The sequence below is a fragment of the Nicrophorus vespilloides genome, unplaced genomic scaffold (assembly GCF_001412225.1).
Source record: "Nicrophorus vespilloides isolate i.1.1-1 unplaced genomic scaffold, Nicve_v1.0, whole genome shotgun sequence".
Lineage (NCBI taxonomy): Eukaryota > Metazoa > Arthropoda > Insecta > Coleoptera > Silphidae > Nicrophorus > Nicrophorus vespilloides.
The window spans coordinates 170,643-182,745 of record NW_017097584.1 but is presented as its reverse complement, the minus strand read 5'-3'; the positions used below and the strand labels follow the sequence as shown (position 1 = coordinate 182,745).

Genomic DNA, 12,103 nt, shown 5'->3' with positions numbered 1-12,103 from the left:
AGATATCATTAAGAAATAAAAAAAACATTTATAAAACTCTTTTTTTAATGTTAACTTACAAAACTTAAACAACATACGCATTTGGTTTGGTGATCGATTACCTAGATGTGCCTATTTCGGGCAAATAGAACGTTGTGAATGATTTGATACAGAAACACATTTTTAATAAACTGAGAAACTGCTTATTGAATTTCCACTTCATAGTAAAGCATCAAAGACATTTGCTATTATAACTTTTATAAGTAATTACTTACTCAACCTGTTGATTTTTGTGCTTTTTTTAATAATATGAAACTTCTACATTTTTACCATTTATTCATAAAAACTATAAGTAATTGTATGTTGTCTAGTCAAATGAATATTAATTAATAGAAAACATATTTTTCATCATAAAAATGATCAATTTGATTATTTCTCAGCTTTTTTTAAACAAGAACATTTTCCATATTCACAAAAAATAGACATTTATTCCTATTTCACAATCAAAGAAAAGTTACGAGTTTTTATTAAATAATTTATATGTAGTTTAGACTTATACGAATCACTTATTTCCAATTTGTAAAATATTTCAAGAAATTAACTATTCATTTTAATGATGTTAGTTTGTATTAATAATTAGTTTAAGTTTTACAATTCCAAAATTTTAATAAAAATAATTAATAGAATAAAATGAATCTTTGGTTGAATTTTTTTTTAATTTCATTTTAATTTTACTTTATCCACGCCTTGCTTTCTATGAAACATAAATCTTAGTCAGGCGTATAAATATACTATTTGTTGTCATGTTGTATAACGTTATGCTATCATGTAGTATGACATTTATGTGTCATAAAATGTAGATCCTGTATGGTTCACGAAAACATTTACCTCGTTTTGTGAGAAGTGTAGTGTTCTATTATTATATTATGGATATTATGCAAGCTACATATATTATTATATTGTATGTGTCAGAAGGACAAGTTTTAGCCGGTAAATACTTTTGACGTGTTCATTGTCTGTAACTAATTAAATGACTATATTAAATTTCTTCGTTCACTATGTAATTAGTTTAGAAGTAAATTGTTAATTACTCTTAATTAATAATAAATGTCATGCTGTTCTAAATTAATTTAAAGTAATAGATTTATTAAGGTAGAAAAGCTATTTTTGTTTTAATATTTTTAATATAATTTAACTTGATTTCATTGCGAGTGCGAATTAATGATTCATTCGCAACTTCTAAGCAAATTTCTATATAGTACAGATTTATAATCTTAAGTTTTAGGTTAGACATGTGTTTAATAGTAAATTTACTACATATCTACTGATATTACTCAGAATTACAAAGAAATTATATTTCTTCGAGTGAACGCATTCGGACGATAAAACGTGTCTAATATTAACTATATCATAATGTAATTTACATCTTGTATTGGTAGAAAAAATAACTTGTAATGTTGCAAATCTTTCCTCATCCTTTTTATAAATTACTTGTAATGTGTGGTTTCATATATGATACATTTTTGAATAGAGCTAATAAATGAAGTATAATAATTTATATCGATATAGATATAGATTTGTAATCTAACGATATAAATTAAATTATACTTATGTAATAGTAATTTTACGCTCTACAGTTACAATCTACCAAAAAATGGACATTAAGTAAATTATTTTTACTTTGTCGTTTTTTAATAAGAAATATCTGGTAATATTTAGTTTGATGTACATATTTTTATATACTTCCATAAATTAGTAATAATTCGTTGTACAAATACTAATGAATGAAGAATAATGATTTATATATTTTCTTTGCATTTTATAATTACATTTACGGACATTATATATTTTCGATCTATTGTTCTGAGATATTCATATTAATAACTTACTCGGTTTAGTTTACATTTTTAAATGATATTAAGAAAATTTTGAATTAACTACATTTGTTAAAAAAAATAAAACTATGTAACTATTTTTCTTTATAGATTTTTCTAATATAAAATAAGTGGTAGTGTGTAGTTTCGTTGTACATTTTTGTTGAGTGCGAATGAATGAAGAATAATAATTTATATCGTTTCTTCGCGTTTTCTTATTGAATTTCTGGACAGTATAGATTTACAATCTGACGTTGTAAGTTAGATGGTACGTGTGTAATAGAATGAAATATTGATTCGAAAAGGAAATGCCTTGTGTTATTCGTTTATAGGGTTGTAAGAAAATATATAGGTAAACGAGTTACAACCACTGACACATACATACTTGGGTAAAGCTCATGTCAAAAGTAAACAGCAACAATGCCCCGGGGACAGTAAACAAGATTGGACTGCTATATATTACACAGAACACAGAAAGCGGACGACGTCGGGAATCTGCAGAAAAGACGAACATTCTAAATTCCCTTTGATTTAATTCCATTGTGGCCCATTAAATTTCAAAATAAAATTACGTTCACTATCCATTTTTTTTATCACCAGAAGCTATTAAACATAAATAATCTTTAAAAAAAACAGAATATACACTGTTATTAGTGAATCGTAATAATGAAATCCTACCGTTTTTTTTATTAATTTCCTGAACGTGAAGCATGTGTTTGCACCAGCGTAATAATCATTCGAATACATAGATACATATTCCGCAAATAATGTAACGTAATTTATTCATTATTTATTTTGTGCCTTCATTTTGTTTTCATTCTGTTTCAGGTTTTTTCAGCAACAATCATGAATATTCAAAAGTATTGTGCGTGAGGTTAGTTGTGCATGAGCAGAGCCATGTATTCGCCTGCATAATTATGGTATCAAGAGGCATGGATCCGAACGTTTCATTACCTTTGTACTCGCTGTTTTTTGTTGTCGCTGAAATTATAATCCCCGCATATGGACTAGAACTTGGTGAGTACATACACATTATTTTTTCTCATCCGAATTACAATTAACTTTTGTTATCGATCGCAAATACAATAACACGTGATGATAATATTAAAACTGCGAATTTAAACAGTACTTTTTATTCTGGTATTGTATTTGTTTTTGTTTTCAAGTCCTCTGTTTTGTTTATTAAGGGAAGGAAATCATATTTCGTGTTTATAAATATACACGTCAAAAGGAAAACAGCAATTATAATGGAAGAGCGATGAAGACAACGCAAACAATCTATTTTTGGCTTAGATTATATTTTTCATCTGCGATTCTATATTTAGAATATGAGTGTTTTCCATTTCATCATTGCTGATGAAATCAATTCACTCAACTTCATAAAATTAGATTTTCATTAAATATAGCCAAACTCCCCATGTTTTAATATTATATTTTTTTTAATAATTAATTTTATGAAAAAAATTAAAAAAATATAAATAGAAAAAAAATAAAACAACTCTAAATAAAAGAAATAACAGAATGCTAATTTCTCGTCAAATTAATCAAATACATGTAAATTACAAAATTGCAAGTACAAAAAGGACAAAAGGTTAATTATCAATTACAAAAAATAACTTGTTATAATTATAATTATTATAAATTAATTTGAATAGGAATATTGTAGTAAGTTGTTCTTAGTAATCATTCAGAATAAACGTAATGTCGTGATATTACCGCATATTGCATGGTAAAAGGATTACATTATAATATAACAAATACAATTTAATAGCTAATTTCTTATTTTATTAATACGATTTATTTTTAAAACGATAGAAGTTATATTAGAAGAGTTCACAAAATTGCGCTGTAAATATTATCAAATCCTGAAATTGTATGTTAAATAAAAGTTTCAGTTTATAACAGGGAACATTTATATATACAATATACATAACCTTTAATTTTGATATTCGTCAAAGTCTTTTACTGAAAAGAAGAATTTATAAGTATTTACAATAAAAATTAAATTTCCTTCAATAACTGCTATAAAATGTTAACAAATTTGAATGTGTAATCATCGACAAAGCAAAGAACAAGTTAATATTAAAGTTTGAAAGATGTACGTATGCATTAACAACATTTATATTTTACCAACTATTAGAATATTTCAATTATTACATTTTTTAACTATATTTTTTACACGAAATTCATTTCATCCCTTATCTTATATATTATTGCAATGAAAATAATTGTAAATGAAATTAGTGCGCAGATAAATTGCATATAATAGCAGCGCATTCTATTTGTTCTATATTTGTTATGAAGAGTAAATAAAATTTGAAATATTTGATTATCGTTTTATAAAGAAAAATAATTTTCTTTCATCGGCCGATAGTCTTTGGCTAATTACGGCAAATACAAATGTATAAATTGGCTTAATGCGGCTACAATCTGTAAGGTTCGATATAGTCCGGTTTAAAAATTTGAACACAAACTAAATTTGAAATGAGCAAACTAAAAATAAATTCTAAAAATTTGTACACAAAATAATTTGAAATCGCACTAATCGAAGACTTCATCGAAATAAATTATCGCATAAAATAAACAGCACAAATGTAAAAAACATAATTTTGTGTATTTCTTTAGAATTTATTTTTCCTCACTTAAAATTTAGTTTATTTTTCAAACCCTATTATATAGAATCCGGGCTATGCAAAGTATTGCTGTATTTACTTTCTTAATTCGTCCGGTTTCAAATAGTCCGAGATATTGGTGGAATCGATTATCCGGACTATGCGAGGTATTGCTGCAATTTACTTATTACTCTAAAATATTATTCATTTAAATTTTAATATATATTTTTTTTGGAAAATTACAGTTTTAGCAAATGAATAAGAGTGAAATAAAGTTTACAATGATTTAAATTTGTTTCGCTTATACGATATGCTGTAGGAACGTTTCCCACAAATTAATAATGTAACATAAGCAAGGGGGAGAACAGTAAATTAGCGTGTACGGAAATTGTTGGATTTATCTGACCTTCGAGGCACGGAATAATATAATAACATTGCTGATCTGCAGTGAGATCTCGGCTGGGGGAGCTGGTCATTTGAACACACCCGGTCAAAATGAATTAATTGCAGACATGCACCTATACCTTCAACATTACTTACTGCTTGCTGCACCGTTAAGATATGGAAGGGTGGTCGGATGAAGGGGGACGGTTGAGGATGAGGAAGTGGTGGAGGAAGGAGGAGACGGCTGCGGAGGCGGCGGTTCGGTTCGGTTCCTCGATGGAATCATCTATGCGAGTGCGCGATGCGAAAATCGGTGCGGGTGCATTATTATAAAGTTGGATGTGGGGAAAACTGTACGTATTTCTGCACGATTTCATAAAGAGAAAACTTCATGAATTCGAACATTTTATATTTTCATCCTGCTGTCGCCTCAAACTGTTAACTTGTGAATTGCAGTATAGTGCCACAATCTCTTACAATATATTACAAATTTCAGCGCAGCATATCTGTACGAGAATATTCAATTTCATGCATTCTACCCACAGTCCCGTATATCTATATATATACATACATTCAGGGCATAGTCATACCATAATGTTCACGAATAAAATTTTATGTGGGTACCTATTTAACTAAATATGTGTATACTTAGCTGTGCCAATTTATCGTTTCCTAAAGTCTCGAATTGCACATACTTGTTGCTAATTAATGAGTATCGATTAATTAATTAGCATTATATCAGAAGTTTAACGCTCCAGTGGAACTATCATTCTCCATATCGATGTTCTGGAGATTTTGTTGGTATGTGTGATCGAGGGTGGAGATGAGGGTTCGTTCCCTACAGAATTGGTGATTTGTATACGCACTGCACAATATTAATTATAATCCTAGAATATATCTATATACGAGGACCTGATATACATTCTAGTAAATATTATGTAATCCGCGAACACGCCGATGATAATGCTAACTACTTCCCATGTAATTATTATCCTTTGACCTACATTACTAATTACACTGCGCCAAAATCTTATAAATAAGCAAAATCGATGTTTTTATTTCATAAGATTATTGATTATATATGTGTATACATTTCATAACTTAATACTGCATCAATAGTATTCGTGACTTTAGACATAAATGTAAAATATGAATTGCCTACTACAGAAAATCGATACAAATAAAAAATCATTAGTATTTGATGTACTTGATACATGTTTATATCTCATATCATGTAAAATGTGGAAGTATCTAACAATTTTTGTTTTCTGTCTATTATAACAACTTTAAATATTAATAATAATCTTTATTAGTCACAATTGTAACCAAAGAGCTATTAACCTAAGTCTTTCCGACCAGATACACAATAAAATATAAATTGTCACAAAAAAATCATATAACAAATTTAAACATTTTTTACATAATATGTAGATATATTTATTTATTAGATACAGGCCGTCAACTTTCCATTATATTGAATTATAATGAGACAAATGACCATAACAGTCGATCGCAGAAAGAAAAATAATTTGTTATACAATAAAATACATTTTTTCCTGTTTTGAAACAAACATTAATAATTTGCTCAACTTTGAAGAAGTTCTTTCTATCTTTGTTTTAATCATTAATAATACCTTGTATGTTATTAATTACTTAGGTAACCGTCTAATATCACTCGGTAATGTACTAATGAAAAGTTAGTTTTCAACTTTGTTTCAAAAATATTATTTCATAAAAGTTCCTGAAATGTACACTAATTTTCCATATAAATTTCATATTTCTCTACACATTTCAGCATTTAAATGAAAGTTTAATTTATTCTGGTTTGTTGCAACAATAAATTATAAAAAAAATTGCAATATGACAATAATAAAAATAAAATTCAACGATAGGTCTGTCTGCTCGTCTTTATATTTACAATGGGAAATGTCTGTGTTTGAAAATATTTCTATGCAAATATATTATAGCCATTTTTGTGTATTGAAAGTTTTTTATATACTTGTATGCTATTAAATTTTGTATGTTTGTATAATCGGATATTCTACAATATCTACTATACAGTTTTTGAGTTGTAGTTGTCAAAACAAGAGAAAACTATGAAATACCTTAATAATTGAAATATTATACTAATAAGTCTTTCGAATAATGATATGATGAAAAATTGAGTCTTTGTGTTAACTGTTGGAGGGGCGGCAGAAATTACCATTTAATTTGGTTGGTTTGTCAAGGGATGAATCTTGATAGGCAATAGCATCCTATGTTGATTCAGATGACGAAGTTGTTTGATTCAGTTATCTAGATATTCCTTGGGTCTAGAAATTTAGGAATGGCCATTCAAAGAGTTAAGTGGATAATATTTTTTTCGTTTCTAAGTTTATTATAGTTAGTTTTTTTGTTTAGTTTTTTAATTAGATTTAATATAGTCATATTTTTAACAAAATATAATTTAGAAACTTGTTGAATATAATTATAAACAGTGTTACTAAAAACGTACAAAATATTAAAAACGCACTATTTGTGGTATTTCTTTATGTCAATTCAAACTTTCATTACTATAGTTGGGTGACAGTTCACATTTATAAAATTTAAATTCTGTGATGTTGTTTTTATTTTCACATACAACGAAAAAAGTGGATGTTGTGTAAGTGGCTTTACGCGCCAAAGCGTTGTTAAATAAATAAATATGAATTTAAAACTAACTTTTTTATATTACAAAATATTTTACATTTTGTTTATTTTTCTAGAAAATATTTATACATTCATTTTATACAAATGCAGTATAGAGATCATTCAATTTACTTTAATAATTATTATATTGTAATATTCCAACATTTTGATATAACATTTAATGATTTGGTTTCGATAAAATGCAATAATAGTTGCATTATAATTATAATATAATAAATATGAATTATAATATTTAAATTTTGTACCAATTTTTATTAATCTTAGTTCTTATATATTTTGTAAATAATGTAGTTATTAGTAATTTTTGTTGACCCTAACTTGGGTCAAAGAGTTAAAGATATTTCCACGCATTTCTATTTATTACAGAATTTAAAAATAATGGAAATACATTTTCACATAAAAATTTGTTGATTATACATGCTACGACCACTAGATTATTAAGGAATGTTGTTGAAATATTATAATTATACATGTTATATTTTCAATAATTCATAGGTTTATATTAAATCTATTTTTATAATGTATTACGAAAGCAAACGTGGATCGATCGTTGGATATTTTTATGTGATTGAAAAAAAACATATTTTGTTTTATATTCGTCTAGACTCAAAGAGGTATTAAATAAATAAAACACATAAAAAAAAACTGGAATAATATCAATTTCATATGAAAGAAATATGGAATACGTGCAGCTAAAAAAAATCGAGTGGGTACCTGATAAACATGGCATGCGATGTGCAAATCACGAATGGAAAACATTTGTTAAAGAACAATAACATGTAACATTAAAGATAAACACGTAGAAATCATTTTTATGCTGCTACATTTTTTCGTTTGCCTCATACATCATATTTACATTTTTTTATTTGAATAATAGATTCTCCCCCTATTTGCTAATATGAAAAAAAAAAGCGAAACAAAATGCTATAAGGAAATAATAGTGATTCAGATTTGATTCACAATTTTTATTAAAATAAATATAGTAGTTTTATAGCGTATTAACCTTCAAATTGACTATGATTAATGTGTCTTTATATTTATTTTTATATTGGATAAAATATGACTTTTAACAAATAGTTATTTTATATTCTTATATCAATAGACTTACAATATGCCATACTGTCTGTATTACTTGATTATTATTGGATTATATATAATTGTGTCTTTCCAATAACTTGTACAAGTAATATAGTATATTGTAATTAATTTCTCAATTTTTATAACATTTATTTTATAAATAATAGTAATAAAACTTAATTTATTCTACAGATATTATTGCATTTTGTATAATTATTATATTAATAATACAAGATAATAAAGTAAATAATTCGAAGAACTACTGTAATACTTTGTGCAGTCCGGACTGTTTGAAACCTGACTAAACTAGAAACTAAATACATACAAAAAAATAATCGTATAAAAACAGACTTGATTGTACAGTAAAACCACATAAAAATGGTAGGTAGGGACCGCATAAAAAAATCGCATTTTACATTTAATTTCTGATTGTACATACAGAGACATTCTTGTAATGAATTGGTTGGATTTCATATACCGCATAAAAGAAATCGCATAAAAAAGGACCGCACAAAGACAGGTTCTACTGTATAAAGCAGAGGTAGGCAAACCCCAAATAGGGTAAAAGTGAATTCTTGGAGGTAATGATCAGTAATTAAAATTTTATGTATCCATGAAAAATGTTGGAATTTACCCCCGGCCATCATCTATGTATTAAAAATAGAATTTGCAATAACACCTCCACGCCCCTCGAGTGGGGTAAAGCCGGAGCAAATTAATCCCGGCCACTGGTATAAAGGAATAAAAAATGATCATTTATGTATCAAAAAATAATTTTGTATTCTATTTTTTATTATTTATTTTGCTCAATTAAAATTTAGTTTATTTTGATTTTTTAAACTGGTATAGTAAATCTGGACCAAAAACAAAACTATCGAAAGCGGACTAAGCGAGTAATTATATCTTAAACATAATAGTATAATACTCCAAAACATGAGATAATTATAGTATTCTAACGAGAAAATAAATTGATTTTTTGTAAGACATGAGATGTTTACTTGCATGACAACTTCTTCCTCTTTTTACGTCAGTTTTTTCCGATAAATAGAAATGATAATGAACTTTAAAAAAGACATCGTAGCATAAAGACACACATAAGGGACATAATGTCACGAAAGAAATAGCTGTTTATTAACACAATAAAATGTACAATAGAAATAACAACAGATTCCCTTAACGCCAGCTCTAAGGATTTTCCAGGGAATTGCAAAATATATAACGTCAATAATACAAACTGTATCTAATAATGTTAAAGTTTACATTGCCTTGAAGTTATACCTTTTTTTTAAATAACTTATTTTTAGTTCTAGGCAGAATAATATCAATTCACTTAGTATATGACCTTTATGTCGAAGATGATTAGAATAAAAGTCACATAGGATTGCTAAAATAGCTTTCTCTAATGTTGTTTAATGGTCCACTGGGAACCATATCTCTGTGGAAAGCTTGACAAAATTCGTATATATACCAATAAATAGCAATAGAACCACAATATATCGAGTGGGATTTAAGTTTATTTCTCTGAGTGGAAGAAGAAAAAAACTTCAAACCAAGTTTTGTAAGAGTAACTAAGGGTGCTCGTTTTTTTTCTCTTTTGTCCGACTCGATCACAAGCTTTAAATAGGAATGAGATCCTTCCATGTTCCTTTGGGACTTTAATCGAAACTCTCAGTTTATTGTAATCATTATTTACAATTCATTGTACTGACAATACTAATTATCCTAGCTACTTACCGTATTTACCCAATATATGATGCTTCCATTTATAAGACGCAAAACTCATAATCGGGATATTCAAATAAAAAATGATGTAGAACCACTCTATAAGACGGTACTTAGTTTTTAGAAATTATTATATAGTATTTTTTTCTTAAATAACAAAAAAAAAGATAATTTAGAAACGAGATAAAAAAATTCATTTATGTAATAAAATATTTCATTCATTAACTAAATTTTTAAAATAGTAAAAATAATTATTAATTATTTCATTGTTATTACAACTATTTGCTTATTTAAAATGGATTCGCATTTATCATTAAACAATAAACTTGGAATTCTTATATAGCAATTCCTTGCAAATTAATCTTTCGATCAGTCCGGATTGTTTTTAGTCCACTTTGAAAATTTCAAAACAAAATACATTTTAATGAAGAAAAATAGAAATAAGTTATAAAACATAGCACAAAATAGTATTTACATCAATGATTGCTTTATACAGTCAAGTCTTTTTTTAGCGGTTTATTTTTATCATCTTTTGTATGCATTTAGTTCTTTGATTAGTGCGAAGTCAAACAGTACGAAGTATTGGCGGATCCGATTACCTTGACTATGCGAGGTATTACTGTATTTGAATATTCAAAAAATATTATATGAATGACGTTATAAACAATTTGATAAAAAAATAATGACTTGTAACAACCATTAAAATACGTCAATTTAGATAATAAGTTAATAGTTCTAACTATATCAATGGACTAAATCTGATAGAAGTTATCATTTGGAAAGGTAGAGTCTTCGCATTACTTTAAAGATCAAAATAAACTCATATTTATACTTTACTTAGATGTAATAAATTATAAACAAGTTTATCTGATGTACTACTTGCGCACTGCAGAAGTTTTCATATGAATACGATTACCTGAAGTAAATAGTTTTGCTTTTATGTAAGTGTAAGTTATTTTACTTCACCTTTTTTCCATGTATTAAACATTGTTTTAAAATAGGTACGTTAAAAGTAATACATTTTGGTCCGTTTTGCTGTGCTCTTTTTACCGTCTGCACAGTCAACAGCAGCTGTTAGAATCTGTGTGTATATGTCTCTTCATTTTACTAAATGTAATTTTATTAATAGCTGCGTCATTTGGGCGACTTTAAACGAGATTAATTGAAAACGTGTAATCTAGCTAAGTACTCGAATATTTATAATCCGCATACGTATTTAATTAATTTATTTACACCCTCCTCGTTTTCAGTACGCACGTTCATTATTAACGTTCCACTTTCGCCGAATGGAATTGATTGCATAATCCGTGCGCTTAAAAAAAATTGCATTGTTTCATTATAAATTATTTCCAACGTCAAATTTCATTGCTGTCGCTTAGTCTATTTAGTAAATTATGTAAATTTATAATTTATCATTTTATAAGTACATTTAAATTATTGATAACAATTATATTTTAATAATGACAGTGAAATTTATCTTGATACAATTATATTGATTTTCTATAAAATTCATATATGTTTACATAGATTAATTTTCTTGTATATTAAGAGAAATAAAATTGTTTTAACAAGGTAAAAATATTACTATGTAATTAATTGTGAAATATACAATAAAATTTTGATTATTATTACATATGTGAATGAATGTAATATATTTAGAAATGAAATAATATATCTTAAACTTAAATTAATTACATTTATTATGTAAAAAAAACTAACTTTAAAAAGTTTTTTATGTATTTGATTTAGTAACCATAACTATGGACC

The 12,103-nt window shown here is 26.6% G+C and overlaps 1 protein-coding gene across 3 annotated transcripts in view; it reads left to right on the top strand.

Moving 5' to 3' along the window:
- LOC108560458 (discoidin domain-containing receptor 2) overlaps positions 1-12,103 on the top strand; it is a 150,347-nt gene that overhangs the window by 44,907 nt on the left and 93,337 nt on the right. For all 3 annotated transcript variants that reach the window (XM_017918014.1, XM_017918012.1, XM_017918013.1), the window contains exon 2: positions 2,682-2,870. In XM_017918014.1, coding sequence (XP_017773503.1) covers positions 2,771-2,870 — 100 coding nt within the window. In that variant the 5' untranslated portion in view covers positions 2,682-2,770. The remainder of the gene's footprint in view (positions 1-2,681; positions 2,871-12,103) is intronic.